The 20,904-nt window shown below is 37.6% G+C and overlaps 1 protein-coding gene across 1 annotated transcript in view; it reads right to left on the reverse strand.

Annotated features, from left to right (window-relative positions):
* COL24A1 (collagen type XXIV alpha 1 chain) overlaps positions 1-20,904 on the reverse strand; it is a 152,096-nt gene that overhangs the window by 49,886 nt on the left and 81,306 nt on the right. Inside the window, exons 23-28 of the mRNA XM_026853918.1 lie at positions 19,588-19,641; positions 18,497-18,541; positions 8,143-8,196; positions 6,195-6,248; positions 4,523-4,576; positions 3,718-3,771 (exon numbers count right to left, since the gene is read on the reverse strand). Coding sequence (XP_026709719.1) covers positions 3,718-3,771; positions 4,523-4,576; positions 6,195-6,248; positions 8,143-8,196; positions 18,497-18,541; positions 19,588-19,641 — 315 coding nt within the window. The remainder of the gene's footprint in view (positions 1-3,717; positions 3,772-4,522; positions 4,577-6,194; positions 6,249-8,142; positions 8,197-18,496; positions 18,542-19,587; positions 19,642-20,904) is intronic.

Consider the following 20,904-nt stretch of genomic DNA (forward strand, 5'->3'; position numbering starts at 1 on the left):
ACAAATCCCAGGTTTCAGGGCTCCCTGGATATTTTCCTTATGTGAGATTCCACTTTGGGTCTGATATTTTGATCTTGAGAGCAGACAAAATTCTCAGTGGCTTCAGTGGGAGTTTATTTGCAGAGCCTGAAGACCTGGGTCTGCTCTGAGACCCTTTTCCATGAAGCATTCACAGTCATGCTGGATGGAGGCAAAGGCATAAACCACAGCTCCAAACTGGGACTTCCACAGAGCTTGGGATGTTTGGGGTTTATTTTGAGTGATTGTTAATTATAAGCAATGTACTCCATGATGTGCTGCCAAAATCACAGAGACAGACTCTCAAGGATTCTTGCATCAGTTGGCAGAAGATGTGACACTCCTTAAATAAAAACTATCTTCTACCTTCAAAAGAGAATCTAAATTAAAATAAGTCATTCCTCCATAAAAACAATCACCAGGTAGCAGATGCTGCTGGGAGGGAGAAGAGCCTGCAGGGGAGAACTCACATTCATGTCAGTAGCTTGGCTCTGATTCCAGCTCTGGTGATGCTGGCAGACAGACTTTCCAGGAGGGAAGAATCAGAGGAGTTTAGAGGGGAATGCTATGTCCAGAGGAGTTCAGATGTACAGCCTGTAGCAGTTCAGTACCAATCTCAGAGACAATTATTTACACCAAATTACTTTTGAGCTAGTGTTCTACCTCACTGAATCCCATAAGCCACCAGTCAAACTGAGATGCTGGTGGACTAACAGGACCCAAGGATTTTCCTTTTTAGATGAAGCTCGAACATCAGCATTTTACAGTGAAAATGACTGCATATGTGTACTTCTCATCTGATGTCACTGACTTGTCCTGATTTAGCATAACACTTCAGCATGCATTTCACTTACAGACATGCTCCTACTGAAATCACAGAGAAGGCACCTAATTTGTTTTACTGAATCAGGCCACTGAGAAAAAAGTGGTGCCAAGCTGCTACTTCTTTTCAGCCTCACAATCGCTTTGCATTTCTGTTTTGTTTTGCATTTTCAAACCTGTCAGTGAAAGAAAAAGGCTGTTGTTCCCTTTGTTCCTCTAAACCAAATCAGAAATTCACACCCCTGTCAGAAGGCTGCCTTGGTTACTAACAGAGGGCTCCCAAGAGCTCTTAGACCTCCTCTCCACTGAACACATTTATATAAACACATTTGAACACTGCATGAGCTACTTCTCTACTAGTTGATGCCTGGGACTGGATGCTCCTGCTTACACCAATTCTTGGCAGTTCACTGTGTTTGTCAGCGGGGGCAGATTCTTGCCCTCTGCAGCTAATTAAGGTTTGTCTTTGAATTTTGTTAGATATGTTACATAAACAAATATATCTGCACTTCAGTTTTGCCTGACAAACAGGCCTCAATAAAGTAATTTTTCTGGGCACTGATAGATTATGTATGTGTGACATATTCAGTTCATAAAATAAGCCGGTGACCTGTGAGATGTGGGAGGCATTTGCTATTTCTGCATGTAAAATTATCAAAGTAATACTGAGTATTTCTTAGTGCATACAACTTTGTGTTTGTTTGTTGGGGGTTTTTTACAAATAATTCATTATTAAACCAAAACATCTATTACTGAATTAGCAGAAATAATTTTTTACCAATATATCCTTTTAAATAGGCTTTTAAAAAACACCTCTATTGTAAGGGAAAAATTAAGACTATTTTCAGAAGACCATACAGATTCTCTCTGAAGATGGTGAGTATGTCCTTTTCCATGAACTGTTGAGATAACTCTATAATCCTGAAACCCACAGGCAAGTCTCTAATAGGTACTTCAGACAAGCACAATAGGTATTAAGTGTATGTAGATACCTGCTCAAATTTGCTTTAACCATTTAAGGAAATTGAAGTCTGGGATAAATGATACTCTGTCTGAAACTAAACAAAACCAACAACAACCACCCCAAGCACTTGACATTGCCAGCCAGAAACCTCTCTAATACAGGGTAACCCAGAACCACTACTGCAGACTTTTAATAGAAATTACACATTTCATATGCTGCATTTCACAAATTGTTCCTACACACAGCACCATGAACAAAGAGGTAAATTAAAATAAATTTCTTCTGAAGGAGGAGGAAACTATACTACAGAAGGAAGAGTAATTTGAAACCCTGAAGTTTCTCTTACAAATAATCCTGTAGCCTACTGTGAAGTTGCTAAGCATTATATATTTTGAATAGACAGAATATTCAAAATATTGTATATTTCAAAATGCTGCATATTTCCAAAAGAATGAGTATACAAAATAGTGTTTAAATATACTATATTAATGGTCAAATATATAATATGTTCAGATATATTATTTTGAATACACCGAAAATATAACTCTTTACTGAATATCTTAATACCTTAGCAATCTCAAAAATGTAATGTAGAAGAATATATAGTTAATACATTTTGTATTACCAAGTTTGCTAATCACAATATTTTCTAAGCTAAAATCTTATTTAAATTGCAACGTGTGCTTCTCAAGTATCTATCTTTAACTGGAGTAAAACCTCCAGATCTTACAACTTTTCAAATTTTACCATGCATTTTCTTAGAAAATATATGTATTGCAATAACAAAGGAGAATAAAGGAAGGCTATAATTGTATTTTGCTCTAGCAAAAACCATTTCTGCTTCCTATGACAGAAAGAAAACAACAAAATTATCTCACTGACAAGGATTCAGCAACTTTATCAGGAATGAGTGTCAAGCACTGCCTGATGATAACACCACCTGCAAAGACTGGTCCGGCTACTGGTATGAGATGTACAAGTCTCCTATGAAGCCTGGATATGCTGTCAAACTGCTAGGTGAGCCTGATGTTAGAAGGGTGCATCTTCACTGCTATTCTCAGCAAGCTCCATAAATCCAGTGAGAATACACTTGCTCATGCTGCAACCAAACCTATCTATACTATGATACTGGCAGTGCTTCCAGCAGACACCTTGAGCTCAGACTGCAAACACATGACCAAAAAAACTCCCAACAGGAAGTGAAAGTGACTGGTGAGGTTGATGAAGGAAAGCATTTATGAAAATGATGGAGCCAACTATCCCCAGGTAACAAACTGCAATACTTTCACTGATACTGATTTTATGCATCATGATCAAATGCTTGTACAAAGTGATGTGGACAGACTCCCTCTTCACTTATGTGGGCTTTGGATTAGTGTTTTGTACGCAGTGGAAAAATGGTTCCACTTCCCTGATAAAAATGTATACAATGGGAATTCTAATGACAATCTAATCAGAGGTTTGAGATTCTAGCATGTACTATCTTCTGACTTTGCTTACTCCTCTCTCAGAACAGTTTGGGTGGTTTTGTTTGTCTTTCAAAAGCCACCAATGGCATGCAGATAAATAAAATAGTCCTTAAAACACTGAAACAGTGCAATGGTAGTTATAAATGCCAATATTTGAATATTTACGTATACAGAAAATAAGGTCAGTGGTGATTTTGGTTCTGGTCCTGCTCTCAGCTTGAATCAATAGCAAACCTTCATTTAATTGTAATATGAGGAGAAATGAGGATTTGTATAATTTCCTACGTGGAAATACTAGTATCATCTGCCTGATTTCAGTAAAAATGGCTTGAGTCCAGAGGACAGAGTTAAAAGGAAGCAACTGTACACGGGTTACACATCAGATTCATATTGGCAATGCACTGTTCTCTGCTCTAAGTAATATAAAACAGCAATATTACTTACTCTTCTTCCCTTAGGTCCCTGTGGCCCTGGTGGTCCTCTTGTCCCTGAAGGTCCCTACATGTTAAATAAACTTATTATTCATTGTCTTCTATATGCAGATTTCTGACAATTACAAGGTTTATACACATTGAGCAATAGTCAATGCAACCAATACAAATCAATCACTTTCACTCATGGTTCAAATTCAATTAATTGCTTTGATACAATTTATCTAGAAAAATCTAAATAAGAGATTCTATGTAACTTCATTCTGAATAAGAAACAATGATGTGACTGCTGGATAACTTACTTCTGTCCAACAACCCCAAATTGCTAAAGGATACTTGTATTTCAGCAACATTATGTTAAAAAACTCCTAGGAATTTCTGAGATCAGTTTCTCTCTGTACTGAAGACCCATAGCAGCCAAATTATAACACAATTATACATAGCAAATTAGAATATATTTTTGCTTAACAATGAAACTAAACACATAATGAATATATTTAAATTGTATTAGGCATCAATGAATTAAAAATAAAATTGTTGTGCAATTATAAACCATCCTTTAAAAAATTACATTCCCCTACTTGTCTCAACTGAGTGATTTTTAAATAGATGAGTAAATGATTTAATTTTCCTGTCTCTCATGGATCATCCTGGTGAAGAGCAGGGGAACCAACTTTGTGTCTGGATGGGTCAATTTTTTGTGACAGTTTTATAGACTGCAGTACACATTAGAAACCATTCTTTAGCTTCAGTAGAGCAAAAAGTCAATTTGAAAATGGTAAATTTTACATCAAACCAAAGCACCACTTTATACATACAGGTAATCCTTCTGGCCCCATAGGTCCCGGGCCTCCTGGAGGTCCTGGGTAACCCTAGAATTGAAATAAATATAGTAAAGAAGACAGAATCATTTTATCAAAATTGTTATTATAACAACAAAATTGTTATTATAACAACAATAAATCCAGTTACTTACTGGAAAAATTGGAGGTAAGTCAATTAAATGTTTATTCTTACAAAAGTTATTCCTAAAATGTTGTTTAGAAAACAGGTATTTGTTTGGATGTAACACAGTAATCATTAAAGCAACCTAAGAAGTTTTTCCACACACAGGGACTAGCTGACAGGGATGTACTGAAACAAAAACTGCTGAGTTCTAAATGAATTTCAAAATCCTCACATCAAGGCTGTGACAGTAAAAACAGAAAGTGGACACATCCTGGGGCAAGCAGAACTGGCTAAGGCAAAATGCCAAGAACAGCTCTTGTCTGAGGGCTATGATGGCTTACTCTAGTGGGAAGGGCTCTCACTGCTATGACTTAAGTGGATTTACCTATGGCAATAAGCATTACTAATAGTTGAAAAAAAGTAGCTAAGTAAGATTGGATCCTGTATTAATAAATTGTCCTTTATTAACCTCTCTAATAAGATCAAAAGCAGCTCTAATGGATCAAAAGCAGCTGGTTGAAGGTAATCAAGATTAGAGAGATTTAATGAAGCACCAAAGGCTTCAAAAATTATTGTCTCCTGCTGCATGGGCCATGAAGTTGGTCTGCAGCCTGAGGGTTCTTGGTCTCTTCTTTGCCAACGGATGCCCAAAGAGTAATTACTACAAACATTGAAAAAACCCCATCCATTTCCATGACAAGAAGATTCCCCACTGCACCACTCTCAGGCCCATGTCTGCAGTCTCTATGCAAGGCTGCTGAGATTTCACCACTGCCTACCGCATCAGTATGACACGACGCAGGATGCAACACGTAGTACGTTGCCTATAATCTCCCTGTCATCTCCTTGTAAACAGGTAAGTCTGTAGGTGTTCTCTGTACATTCAGGAGCCATCACAGTGCTCACTAGCAAACACACAACCAAACCCTAACCACTTTCCCTTGAGAACTTCAACATGAACGTGACAACAGACACATATATACCGATTTTTTACTTCTGTGCCCCATCACCCTGCCTAACATGATAGTGGCCTCTGAACTGTTCAGTGCTGCTTGAAATGTTGCATCCTGATTTAGGACAAGTGGTAATGTCAGGAAGCCAGATCTCCCACAAGAGTGGCACCCAGGGGCTGTTTGGGTACTGCTGTGCAGTACAGTTAGAGGTGATGCTAGTTACCAGTCTATTAGAATAACTTGTGTTACTCCAGCCTACATAGGAGATTATTTTACTTTCCCTCCTTTATCTCTCTCTCCTTTCAATTAACTGTGTTTAATTTTTTTACATAAGACTGCTTAGAGTTATTTTACAAAAATACAGTTGCCCTCCTAATTTATTTAATGAACCACTTTGCGATGTCACTTCCACAGAGGGAATAAACCTGCTAAATGGAACTTCCTAGGAACAACACATCAGAAATACTACTTTTTTTTTTTTTTCCATAAGGCTTGCACAGTCAGAAGAATGAGAATTTATTACTGTTTTAGAAAGTAAAATGCCTTTTTAAGTAACATAATTATAGATTTTATGTCACTTATGACTTACCATGACACCTTTCTCTCCAGGAGGACCTACTGGTCCTGGACTGCCTCGCTCTCCCTTTAACAAAAAATTAAACAGAAAATATCAGTGAGTGTATTTTCCTTAACTTTTTCCATCGTCCACTGAGCCAGGCATATCTGGCCAGCAAGGCAAACCTGCTATAACAATACCACAGCAATCCAAGGGGTCTTCCATGAGGGTTATAGCCCATAATCTAGAAGAGATTTGGTTGCTAAAGGGAACCACTTTTTGCAGTGCATGACACCATTGGTTCAGGGACTGCCCTTCAGAAACAGCACATAGACCTTTTGTTCACTTTTGTTGAATTTCTGCACTCCTTCCTCCTACAAGCCCACCCACATTTTGAAAAGATGATGAAGTGGAGTTTCTCTGTCTTCTCTTTTCCTAGAAGACTGAAGAAGAGATTTGGCATTACATAAGTCTCTGCAAACTGCAGCTAGTGGATCCTTTTTTTCCCTCAGGTGGGTGCATCTCATTTATAGTTCTGTTCTTTAATCCATAAAATTAATCAAGCAAACAAATGAATAAGGAAATTTTGTTCCTCTCTCCCTCATTTCTTCAAGTATGTGTTAGGAAAGCTCAGGTCTAAAAGCAAGACCAGCCCTTCAGCAGCTGCTGCAGAAGCAATGGGAATAGGGGAAGTAGGAAGGGTCTCTTTCTTGTTTTACATACTTTTATTCATATAACACCTAGCCCAAACACGTGGCTTGGCTGTAGATTGTCCCCATACAAAGATTACACTTCTACTGCAGATAGCATACATGACATAGTGATAACACTACATTTTATGTTGCATACTGTGAAGACACATTTCATTAAAATAATTATGCTGGAAGTATGTTTGTCATTTAAATCCAAATAGCATGTTTACATTGTACTATTTAACCCATAAAAGAGAAAGACAATAAATTCTACAGAAGCAGCATAGCAATGACAACAATTACTGCACCATGAAGAATCTCATTTCCATTTGCTGGTGATAGATTAATTAGTCTTTTTCTGCCTTTTCCATCCTAGCTAAACTAGCAGCAGTATTTCAAGGTAATCTTTTGGGGCCAAGTGTAATTATAAACAAAAAGAATCTTTTGACACTAAATTCTTAAATGATATTATGATTAAAACCATATGAGACTTGTTTAAATTTTAGTTTTAACAAACAGTGCTTTCCACTGACGTATTTCCTTTCATAGATTATATAAATTATAATCAGATTTTCATGGAAGTTCTAATACATTATTAAGACTTTCTCAATAAATATCTAAACAGCAGGCACCAGTCTAGGTGAAATAATTCAGCCCTACAGGGAAGAAATACAAATGGTGCTGGATCATTCTGACAAACAATTATGTTTTCATTGTAATTGAAGCTGACATGCAGTCCAGTAATAGTTTCCTGTTTTCCAGTTTTAAAATAGTTCACCTAAATAAAACCATGTCAAATATGCTAAAGCTATTTATACTGTTCTAGTCATACTGAGTCCGCCAAACTTTACTTTCATAAATACAACTGTTACTGCACAGCAGACAAAACTATGTTGTCTTCTCTACTCGGTTAATGCATACAGCCGATTTTTACCTTTTTACTTTTGTCTTCAATATGCAGCAGTGCAAAACCAGTGACATTATAAAACAAGTATTATTTATTTCAGTTTCTGTAAATCAATAGTAGTGGATAGTAATGTAAATGCCATAATATGAACAAGATATTTAATCTATCAGGTCTAAATTAATTGCCAAGTAAAACCAAGGATACTAGATGCATACCTCAAATAACAACATTTGGATTACCATTTATTACATCCCTGTGTTCTGAAAGAGCTACGGGAATATTAGCTTTGTCAGTGGTCAATAAACTATCTCTCACCAATATTTTATCAACCCAATGGCTTTCAGAACTGATTTTTGCTGCTAAGTAGTCAGCATTATTGTACCTTTTCACCAAGGCTTCCAGATGGCCCGGTTTCTCCAGGTAAACCAGCTGATCCCTATACAAAAAGTAAGCAGACTTTTATTAGTGTGATGTCTACATGAGTTCATGGTTGGTAGCTCCCCAGCAACCCAGCAGCCGAGCACAGCACATTTCTACATCCCAGAGAACCACTGGTCTATTTGTTTAAGTGCTCCTGTGGGGAAGTGAGGACCACACAAGCTAACCTAGCTTACAATCCATGCAGGAGGATCACTGCATCTAGTAAATGGCTACTACTAGAAAAGAAATCGCAATAATTTAACCACCATACTGTGCTGCCAACTAAGATCTGCCACTGAGCTCAGTCTTGCAGTGCAAGACTTTACAAGACTCTACAAACATACAATTAAAAGGCAAAATTGCTCTGTTAGAGCTTCAGTATGACCACAAATTTCAAGAGGAATAACTTCAGTGGAACAAAGTGAAAGCCAGTCAAAACAAAAATTATACTGGATCAGGTGTTGTCAGAATTTTCCCTTTAAGACTTGTAGCTCCAAATGCCTTTGAAGTCAGGGCATCAGAGCCTTTCAGTCCTTCAAAAATGAAATAACTCTCTCCTGAAGCTCTCCCACAAATTTGCACTTAATAGAACAAGTACCACCATATGGGATGAGAAACATGAGAGGAAGTACTTCTAAAAAGCTTATTACCAGTGCTTGCAATACCCCCTTTACTATGAAACTAAAAGAAAAAAATTATAGCACAAGGTCCCAACTGCAAAAATTATGACACAGTGAGCTTGAAGAAAAAGCAATAGGTGCCAAGAATACATCGCATGACTGCTCATGAAAGATGGCAGAAATGTGGAAGCTCCTAGTAGTGACATAATACACAACTGTCTGCAACACTTTAAAAAGCAAAAACTATTTGCCCTTTAAAGAGTGCAAATAAACCGGCAATTCACACATTGGTGTTGCTATCTCTATAGGTGTAGGAATGTACTTGCTTAAGTAGCACTACACTGGTATCTAAGTGAGATTTTTTTAAACGCGTTACTTCTGAGTTCAGTAGACTGCTTGTATTCCTTTAAAGAACCTAGTAGTAATTTATTCCATAGAAATAATTTCTTAGTCAAAAGACAACATTGCAGTCTGAGATCTCTGCCTTGAAAAAAAGAAAAACTTTTGTAGCTTTTACCTGTATAATTTCAATACAGTTTTGCCTCAAGTACTTTAACATCACAGGTACAAAGTAACTAAGGTTATATGACTGCTTCTTATTTTCTTATAGTGCTAGCTACTCTGGAAATCTCATAGTTCAAATACATTGCAATGCGTCATTGATACAGCTGCCTTTGAGGCTGACAATACTGGCACAAACTACTTTCTGGAAGAGGCTAAGGAGATAAGCAGGCATGCCTATGACTGCTGGACTGGTGTATTATGTGTGACAACTTGTATATTATATGTCAGAACTGAGACATCTCTAGGCTTGGCAGCAGCCAAAGATTCATCCTGGTGATACTGGCACTAAGGAGATGCCCAGACGTCACTAGCAGGAATGAGGGACTTTTGTGGTGACCTTTGAGAACAAGAGCGACCAGTGCTACCAATCATGGCCAACAGTGGGCCTCGGTACCAGGCAGAAATCTGTGAGACAAAGAATTACCCTGTACTCTTGCTCATCAAGATAAGGGGTGCGTAGCTATGGTTTCAAAAGGCTAAAAACAAATCATTCTGATTCTCTTATTCCAGAAAGGACAGAAGACATAATCAGAGCCAAGATGTAACTGGGACCTATTCTCCTTCCACAGAGACACTCCTGATCTCCCAGCCAATGCCACACTGTTTACAGGACTGAACATGCTGATTAGAAAGATGGGCAGCTGTGCTTTGCACCAGCAGTGAAGCATTTACTATACAGCCCCGATCAGTCCCCTTTTCAATTCAAAAGTATTGTCTGACTCCATTGCTCTGGTCTGAAAGAGAAGGAATGACTAGGAAGCAGTGACTGAATGTGCTGTTGTATTACCCAGCACATTAGGACTAGCCTACAACACCTTCCAGAGTGAGAACAAAAGTTGGCCATTAAATAGAAAGTTTGCTAGACACTGGGTGTTCCTCAGAAGAAAGTAAAGAAAATTTACAGTAAAACCACTGAAAGAAGAAACAGATTTTTGTTGATGCAAAAGATGGAAACGAAACTCTGCATGAGGGGAAGTGGATATGTATGGAAAACAAAACAGTAGTCAAGATGACAAAAAGAACTTAAGCCACTGAAATGGTAAAGGCAATAGGGACTTCAAGAGGAATGAAGGGGGAAAGAAGTTCATGACAGGTTAACTAAATGTTCTTCCACCCCTCCATTCAAAAGAGAGGGCAAGCATCTGAGACTGAGATAAAATGAGGGCAGGTACATGTAGAGGCAAGAAAGAAGAAATCTTACTTTGGAGTATAATTTTGGTCTTTAAAACAATTAGTACCATACAGCGAAGAGAAAGTGCCAACAGAGAGCAAAAAATCTTGTTCCATCAAACCATAAGGTGATGTTTTCTCTATGGGCTTTCTTAAAGATCACATGGCTACTTAAATCCCAGATTTGGATTGGTTTACTATAAAATCCAGCCACTAGGACTTCACTGAGGTTTCAACTCTCTCCTTCTACAGAAGAGGATGAATACTGTCCAAAGCAGGTTTGTTGACTCAGTGTCTTCCATCATCCCTTCAATCCTTTGGGGAGCAGTGGTGGATTCCAACAACTGAATGTATTAGGCAACATAAAAGTAAAGCAAAAAACCCTGAAATGTTTTTAAAAAAATCACTGCCTTATTAAAAAGATAGACATAAACTTCTATTCACAAGGATTTGTGTAAAACTCTCCAGTGACAATAACAGCATTTTTAGAAACCTTCATGACAGGAGCATTTCTGTGGAAAATTAATCAGAGACCAGATCTCACAACTAACATATGCCTGAGAAAGACAAAGCATTTTGCCAGGGCACATGCTCTGTGTTAGAAACTGGACTGTAGTTGAAAAATTGAAAACACATTGTACACTTAATGCAAACCCAAGTATGGGCTAATCCATTGAAAAGCGTGGTAGTGAGAAAGGAATATTCAGCTGGTTCCATACATTCCTGTGGAATCAGTTACCTCTCAGGTTGTATGCTAACACATTCTTTTGTGATAATTGAAAATTTTCCAATCCAATGTTATTTTAGTTAGTTTAGCATTTTTTCAAACATTTTTATTCAACATTCTTCTTATGAGATGACATAAGTAAATTTAAAATATTATCTTTCCATATTAACATTTTGCTATGAACTTTTTCTTTATCTCAAATTAATTTTCATTTAAATTTGTCCTGAATCTGTGCTGAATCACTTCAGTCCAGATCCACTATTCAGTAATATCATAAACTCTGCCTGTTCATTAAGGTTCCCACTTGAACTTTTCTATAAGAGCTCAACTTCATACTTCATGAAGGACTTTATACATTTTGGCACAGTACTCAAAAAACCCAAAATGAGCCAATGTTTAGGTTTGATTTTAACGCATCAAAATCTCCTTGAGGTTCCTTGAAGATTCACGCCAAATATCTATGTTAAAAGACAACCAAGAATGACTGATAGGAGGAGAAAGAAAAGTGGATGCTCTAGCAATCAGCTTCTACTATTTAATACCCAGCACATAGATAGAAAAATACCTCTACAACTCGTAACATTATAAAAATGAAGTTCTAAAAATTAAATATTCACCTAAGCTCTGTTTTGCTAGCCAGATATAATGGTACTAACAAATATTTTAAAAATCAATCCATCTGTGTGACTCTGGTATCATAGGCACTAATACTAGATCTGTTCATGCATGCTTCTAACAGATGTGACCCAGATCAGGCCTGGACAGAAATTAAGAAGAAAGCGTTATTCAGGGTTTACACTGGCTGCTATTTGGGCTCTGTAGCACCTGCAGTAGAACAAAAGGTAGCTGATCTGTGAGAAAGGAGGTGTCATGGACAGTTGATACCTGCTCTGGAATAAAAACCCCTGCTAGTCATAGATTTCTGGGTGAAATTGTACCAGATCAGTGCTTTCACATGACTCTATTTTTGATCTGATCAAAAATAGCATATTGTTGAACCACAGGCAAGCTTTTGAAACTAAAGACTTTCAATAGAGCCTTTATGTAGAACATTTGCTCACTACTGTACCAGTATCAGGTATGAACTAATTGGAGCAGCTGTTAATATCCTGCACTTAGAGGTAAGAGTAACCTGAAGTTTTAAAGAAAGCCCTGTCTCCAGACCACTGGGAAAGCTGAATAAAAGTAACCAACAAAGAAAACAGAAAATAGTTCTGAAAATGTCATCTAATTACACTCTATTTTCAACAAGGTCTCCTAGGTCAACAGTCTGGTTTTTTAATGCTTTGCTAGACCTGGTTACAAACTGACTGCCTCATCAGAAAACAGTTTTATCAGCCGCCCCCCCCCCCCTAGATGATTCTGTGATTCTGTGAAGGTGTTAGTCCTAACTTTCAAAACCATAAAGTGTGTGGGGCTATGGGTATTCTGTGGGGTAGCATGGCAGCTGAAACTAGCTGATGAGGAGCACTACTAACAAAAAGTCCTTATTTAAAAAAAAAAAAAAAAAAAGCAGCAGCTTGAAAAAGCTAACCTCCAGATACTGTAACCTGTTTCCCCACTCTTCTTCAGAAAAAGATGTAGCAGTGATGATGTAGCAGTTCACCTAGGCTTAAAACATAGCACAACATATACACAACATAAGCACTGAAGTATCATTAGTACCTTTCACCATGAAGTCTTCACAGAACTTACATCAGTCTGTATCCAATAGGTTTCTAAAAGCAGCTGAACTAGTTTCTTCTTCTGAAGCCTTTGGCAATGCCCCATGCATTCACCAGTCTTTGAAAAAAAAGGTTTTCCTCAATTGACTTTTCTTTTGGGCTACAGCTTACAATTCTTGTTTGCATATCCCCAAAGCCCAGATTTTCATGATAGTTCAAAGAACTCCTTCTGTCGAGCATCCTGAAAACATCAGTTAACGCTCATTTAATCTTTTCTTCAAGCAAATGGGATTGCAGTTTCCATTCTCCATGAATTAAGCATCCCTGGTGGCTAATCCAGCTAATTTTTACCTCTGCAGGAGATGTGGTAATTGCTTTATGGGAATTATACTCAAAAGCAACTCAACTGCTAGGCACATGGCCTGACTGCAGCCTTGTCTTGCCTTCCCACAGACTCACAGGCTGACCATTTTCAGTCTGCTGTGGAGCTGCCATTGACAGCCTGAATATCACTTTTTGTTTGTTTGTTTGTTTGCTGAACCACAACTTTCTATTCTTTTTAGCTTTTTTTTTTGGGGGGGGGGGGAAGCACTTCTCATCTCAGCTTTGTTTCTCTCTGCTCTTTCAAAAACTGTTTGCAACTGGGCAAATTTGCTGACATGTAACTTTTCCAGGTCTTTGAAGATTATTTTTCAAGGATTTGTGTTCATGAACTCTGCTTATTTAGTTTGTCCTTTTGACACCAGTTGTACATGCTGCAGCTGACAGTTCCACCCTTGGACCCTGTCTCAATATGTGAATGTCAGTGATTTCTAATTCAGAAGCATATGGGGCGAGGGCTGAATTTCTGCAATGGAACCGGCAAGGAGAAATTGGAATTAACTTGCACTTAGTTATTCAGTGTGGCACAGTCTGAGTAAACACTAGCATTACCAAACAATGACACAATCCTGACAAGCAGCTGTTTTAAGTTCAGATGTGTTCAATTTTGTGCCATAAAAGTTGAACAATGAATCATTTTCTTAAGTTATACATGACACTTTAACACAGACAGGTCATTTGTATGAGATACCCAAAGCTGGTTTCCAATATTTGCTGTCAATCACTGGATAGCATCTGATCTAATTGTTCAAAATCCAGTTGCATATGCCAGCAAAGTGAGATTTTCCTCTCCAGAACGTAAGGGCAATTTTCTCAGTAACTGAAGCAGTTGTGTCCTTTGGCATAACATCCAAGAGATTTTGTCTCATTAGCAGTGTCAATTTGCTCTGTCTGCTGTCCCTTACTTCTCACTATCTTAACCAGTCCCTCTTCAACTGGATCTGATGGTCCTGCAGTTAACTGAGCATCTTGCAGCAAAGGACAGCTGCCAGGTCCTACCACAGTTTTGGGCTCTGCTTAGCCAAGCAACACCACCTGAACCTGCCTGCCTTCCCCTTTAAAGAGGGCATCTGTTGTAGCCACAGAAACTATTTTTGTTGTAGGACTCTCTTAAGGACTAGTGTCTAAAGTTTGATCTTAGGCACATTCCTCAACTAGTATTAAAATGTGTGTCGTTTTAAGCTTATAAGCACAGCGAACATTTTATAAATTTAGTCTACTCAGTTTCCACATTAGACAAGCATCCAGAAATACTTTGGCAGAAATGTGCTCTGAAGAGTCAGCAGCTTCATGTGACAATATGGCCTCTAGCCTATTGACAAACCTGTATTTCAGCTATCTTACTAGATTGAATAACCAAGAATTATGGTCCGCTCTCCTGCTGTTGAAACTTCCCTGCTTGTGCACAGTTGCCATCTGTATTTTTCTACGCAGATATGAAGCAGTACTCAACCTGGAAAAGTTGCTACAGAAAAGCCATAACTATTTTGGCATTGCAGGCAGCAGTGACAGATGTATTAGTCAAAGACAGAGATGGATGATACCAGGAAAAGTAAGAAAATTGAAAGAAAAAATAAAAATATTGGTACAACAACCTTTTGGTATCAATGTTTCAATAGCAGACATGCACATGTGCTTTATGTGATAATTTGCTATGAATTCAACATTTACAGGATTTATTATTGCAAAATTGTTTCCTTTGGCAGCTTCAGGAAATGTACTAGTTTTCTTTTGGAGAACTGGAATACTGTGATGGATTCCCCATTGCTAAAAAAACAGTATCATATATTTTAACTGTGGACTTAGAAGTATGCATCATAACCTATAATATAAAAACTCAGTCAATAAAGATCATGAACAAACAACAAACAACAGTTAAGCCAAAAAGGGGGAGATACAGGGGGTAGTGCAGAAGGAACAAACCATACACACAGAATTTTATTAGACACTGGACTTCCTATCAACTTTTTAGTATTGTTTTTCCCCTTTACCTTTATTATTAAATAAATTGTACAGTGATTACACTTTGTTTAGTGCTGTTTGTTAAGGCCTTACCTTCTTTTGGGCTCCATCTCAAAATCTGTCACAGCAGCTAGTAGCATTTGTACTTATCTCTTGTACTTTGTCTTTTGTTTTTCAAACTTTTTTTTTTTTTTTGTGTGTGTGTGTGTAGCATGCTTGATTCCAGAGATGTCCTGGAGCCATCATGTATGCCACCAGAGCTAATATTGAATAGCAGGGAGTGGATTTATCTCTGTATTAAGAAATTTGTATTCTCTCTGCATACCAAGGGGAAGAAAAATTACTTGTTACGAACAGAAGCTGGAAGTAAAAACTGTGTCCAAAGTGTACAGAAGTGAATATTTTACATCAGGACTCACATCTGGAAAACCATTTTCTACATATGAGAAAAAACATCCTCTTCCCACTAGTACTTTTCAATTTACTTAGGAAAAGCTTAACTGTTACAGATTACAGTTGTGAATAAAGTGAAGGGAAGGGACTTTGAAAAGTCTTCCTGTGAGGTCTGCTGAGTGTCCTTGAAAGGCTGTCTCCTGCTCTTGGTGTTTTACCATTGGCCTTAACCACAAGATAATATATATTATCTCCCTAAAGATCACATAGTGGGTGTTAGTCCTCTGCTGCCAGATAATATAAAGGTAATATAATAGGATCAAGGGCCTATGAAGTTCATTTGATTAAAATGCATGTACATAAAGCAAATGACATTCTACAATCCACAAATAAAGAGTATTTATCAATAGCTTATAAACCACTTCAATTCTTGGGTATCTCATGTCATCCTGTATCATATGCAAATTCTTGAAACAGCAAGTGTGGGAAGTGGTAATTAGTGATGGGCCATAATTATCTTGCTTTATAACACTGTAACAGGGCTGCAACACCCCCTCTTTTGGCACAAAGAATATTTTTGTTATTTTATTCTTGCAGCTTATGTCTGACTACAGTTAGGTAGTAAGTATGACTTATTAATCATTACTGTAACATGTAATTATTGATTATATATTTGAGATAGCGAATATTGCATTTATATTAGAATGGAGCTCATTCAGCTGTGAATGATATTATGTTCACACAAAATACCCAAGTTATGAAAAATGTGTACACTGAATTCAAGCTTATTGAGGAGCAAAACAAATCCCGTGACAAACACAGAAACTTAATGTTAATTAATTAGCTTCTGTACTGTTTTATGTACTATTATAAATGTAGTGATTTAAGATTGATCTTAGCTTTATCTAAGATTGATCTTAGCTTTATCTTTTGTTGATGATTTTGGTGCATGTGGCACTGTACAACAGAGTAAATGCTATCAATTTTCCCTAACATGTTACAGGCTGAAAAACAGAATGAATATGTCATAAAAGCTTAATTTTGCTCTATTGGTTTTTTTTTTTTTTGGGGGGGGGGGAAGTTGTTATGTTGACAGAGAAATGCTGCTTGTATGGACAGATTATATTACTGTATCCCAGTACAGTCATTTATGCATCTCTCCATAAAAGCAACGTAGTGTTATGATGTCCCATCTGTTCTCCTCTACTATGACATCTTCATTCTCCAGCACTCATCCAGGTTTGCCCAATCATTCAGCAATACAAAAAACCCCAGATTTTCCAAATGGTGTTATAAGAAAACTATTGCTTCACAGGTCTGATTATAACCTAACGAAATGAAGGTTTTGCTATGTATAAACTGCTGAACAAAGCTACAGATTGAGCTGATGCTAAGTATACTCACTACGTTTAGAGATGTGCTGGCTGACTTTTAAGCGGACCTGATGGCGTTATATGGCATTATTGGTTCCTGTCTAAGCAAATAGAGTTCAGCTCCTCAGTCCCCTTCCCTAGAGCAGAGTCTTCAGAGTGCACAGAGAAGCTTGACTCGACTTACAAGCAGTATTGAAAATTTCAGCAGTAACCAACCATTTGATGAGCTGTCTCAGCCATGTCTGCTTCGTATTCTGCAGACTAGGGAGAGCTCACTCTGCTGTCTAAGTTGAACAGAGTTTATGTGACAGTAGAGCACTGAGCCCAAACCAGTGTATGGTATCTCTTCTCAGCATACATTAACTCAAGAAACAAAACCAGTTTCATCATGTTCTACACAACATCTGGGTAACTCAAGCACGGGTCAACAAGCTCACACCTGCTCATAATTCCCAGGCAAACGTTAAAAATACAGAAGGGCAGGGGATGATCTTAAGCAGAGAGAATTGCAAGGCAGTATGTTTAAGTGATAATTATCAACTAAAAAAGCATCTAAAATGGAAGAACTGGGAAAGATAATGACTTCAAAAAAGAAGGATTGGAGGCTGTGGATCACTAATAGAATAACAACATGTTAATGCAAAAATGGGCACATGTATTCAAGAATATGGATTGTAAGAAGCAATTTTTCCTTTCTAAGCAGTCTGAGTTTGGACAGTAAGCTGAAGTCACAGATGTTTAGATGAATTGGAAAAAGTCTACAGGAGAGTAAAAATGTGACAAATCATCTAGAATACATGAAAGGCTAAGTGAATTGGGACTGTTTAGTCTCAGAAGAAAGAATGAAAGAGGCACACGATAACAACCATCATTTGAAAAATGTTGTTTCCGGCAGAAGGGAGTCAAGTTACACAACTGGAAGAACTTTTTAACAATAAAGACAGAGAGGTCCTGGGCTGCCTGCAGGTCCTGGAGCCTTCGTTCTTGGAGCTTGTTAATTAGACAAATATTTGCCAGGAGTGATATAAATATAATTGATCCTGCCTAGGCAATAGAGGATGGACTACATGTCTTCTCAAGCTCACCTTGAGCTCTGTGATTTTATGGAAGGTAGACAAGAACAAGTCTGCAAAATACATCTCAGGCTACATGTGGCCTCTCAAATGATTTAACTGGAAAAGGATCACTCGTTCACTTACTTGAACGTGCTTTGGAAGATCCCTACAACTACCTGTAATGTTCACTCAACCTACTAGGAAAAAAGCAGAATAACTCTGGAAAATACTTAAAATGAGGAATTTCTTTAAATAGTGTGATTCTGAAAGACCAGAGAGGTATAGCCAACATACTACAGCTTCAAAGAAAGGCAAACTTCATCAGAAAGTTACTGCAACAAATTACTCATTCACTCTCAAATAAACATAAAATTAAAAATAAAACCAGAAAGAGGATTCAAGCTTACTGCTTCACCAGTTTTTCCAAGGTTTCCTTGGTCTCCTTGCTCTCCCTGTTAAATGTAGAAAACAGATGATGTAGTTCATTAGAGAGGTAATTTCTTTCATATGTGTATACTGAAGTCCTCTATTTTCTTAGGAGCCGCTTTATTTTCTAAATTACATCTGCCAATTAAAACTTTAAAAGCTAAAGTTAAGCAACCAGCAAAAATTTAATTTTGTCAGTGGCTAATTTGGATTTTGTAAAAAGATGTCCTAACGTATTTAGGACTTGCCCACAAAAATTAAAACTATGTATTAAGGGCTCACTAAATAAATTAAGTCAGCAAATACTATAAATTATTTAGTTTTTATTTAAATCTTCCTTTCCACAAATTACCTTATTTCACAAGTGCTAGCTGTGCACACTACTGATAACTTTAATTTTGTTATGAAATACTAGTAAAATTGACATTTAAATAATATTTTAACAAACTTCTCCCCCTTCCCCCAAAAGCTTGGAATTGGCATTAATTAATTCTGTTCTCCTTAATCATGCTGCAAGTCACATTACATAATTCCAGAACATTTTGCTATGTATTTTACAAGTGGAAGCTGGGTGTATATGCACTATTAATTATCTGGCTACGACTATAATCTCAACACCCCGATGAGCAGTGATTCGGGCACTGTTCACTCAAACTGCAACTCAGCACTGAGGAACTCTGCTGCCACTTTGAAAGCTCCTCTTTCAAACTGCAGTACTTCATCTCATACCCCTGTCACACCCTCAAAACCCTGCCAGTGCAGGAACTGCCCTGTGTCCCTTGTTGTCGCCAGGCCCAGCCACCCTCACATTCCCAGGTGGCTAGGATCTTATTTTAGCAGGTGCTGTCTTTGCTCAGACATCCCTGTCTCCTAGGGATGCACAATTTTCCTTCTTTTCCAAAATGGGATCTTGCAAGAAAGCAGAATCACCCATGAAATATACATTTATACTATATAGAAGCATATGTACTCATATCCTTTTTAACTGGCATGCCACTGTGTATAGCAGTGTATAATATACACAGTCGATACTCCAAACACATTTTATTTCATACATAGAAAAATCACTTACCTTTAAGCCTTCCAGTCCAGGATCACCTACATAACCTTTCTGTCCTGGTTTTCCCTAAAATTATTAGAATAAAATACCGTAAATATTTTATTTTTAAAATATAGTTTCATCCCAATTTCTGTACTTATCACGATATGTGCACTCAAAAATGTACAGTTTAGTAATATTTAATAACAACATTTGAAACAAGTGTATTTATAAATCTACATCTGAAAATACCTGTTGGTTATTACAGCAAATACTGGCACAGTAAGCAGAATCTGTGTTGACTCTTACAGTGGTTAACACTGAGGAAAAAGTCAGAATCCAAGAACCAAAAACGTTTCAATTTCACTTTAAAAAACGTATTAAGAAGACAAAGAAAAGGCAAGGTCATGTTCTCTCCTGGCTAATTCCAGTGGAAGACCTCACACTAACAGAATTTAACGTTTAGGCTTCACAGACTGGTGTCATAACTGTCCTTCCTCAACCAGACAAAATCAGCTCAAATATCCTCTCCTCTTTGCTCACTGAATTGATTATTTTAAGCTTCATTTCTCTCCACTAGTATTTTGCTGTTGATAGATGTTGTACTTCCTCTACAACATAAACCAAGGCTTAACCAGTTGGTTATCTGAACACCATCGCCCTGCCTAGACAAACTTTCCCCATATGCTCTGAGGCAAAGACCCAAGTCCAAAAGTAAAGACCCAATGGACTGGATCTGGCTCTTGAGCAAGTTGCTAGTGAGATTGCCTAACAACGGGAGAAAGAAAATTTCTCCAAAATTTTAATGATTCAGTATAAAAAAGATGAAGATTTTTGCTAAAAGAAATTATCAGCTGTGTTCCAGCAGATTGAATAATTACACTCACAGGACTCATAATGAGAGCTTTCCTCTCCACATTGGCTGAACTGAGACAAGAGCAACTAAAGCAACAGATAACAAATGGGTTTCTTCAACAAAATATGAGATTTTTCCATTTGGCTCTTTTGCTCTGGCTGCTCTGTGCCTGTCTTTCAGAGAACAATATGTGTGTGAGTTTCTGGGCATCTGAGAAATTCTCTATATGGCTTAAACTTAAATCTTAGAAGATTCCATGACTTCTCATATTAAACCCTTTTCATCTCTCTCATTCTCTCTCTGCCTGATTTCATCTTGCCCTACAAGTTCCAACAAATATCACTGCTTTAGGAACATACTTTTGGTTTTGCCAATGGATTAAAACATGGCACAGATGGGGAATGCAGGGAGAAAAGATCGTGAAGAGAAGTTCCGAGTGACCCAGATAAAGCAAGTCATGTTTTTCCACAAAGCTTAGAGAAGTGATGGGTTTC

Source organism: Athene cunicularia (genome assembly GCF_003259725.1).
Source record: "Athene cunicularia isolate RWA chromosome 8 unlocalized genomic scaffold, athCun1 chr8_part1, whole genome shotgun sequence".
NCBI lineage: Eukaryota > Metazoa > Chordata > Aves > Strigiformes > Strigidae > Athene > Athene cunicularia.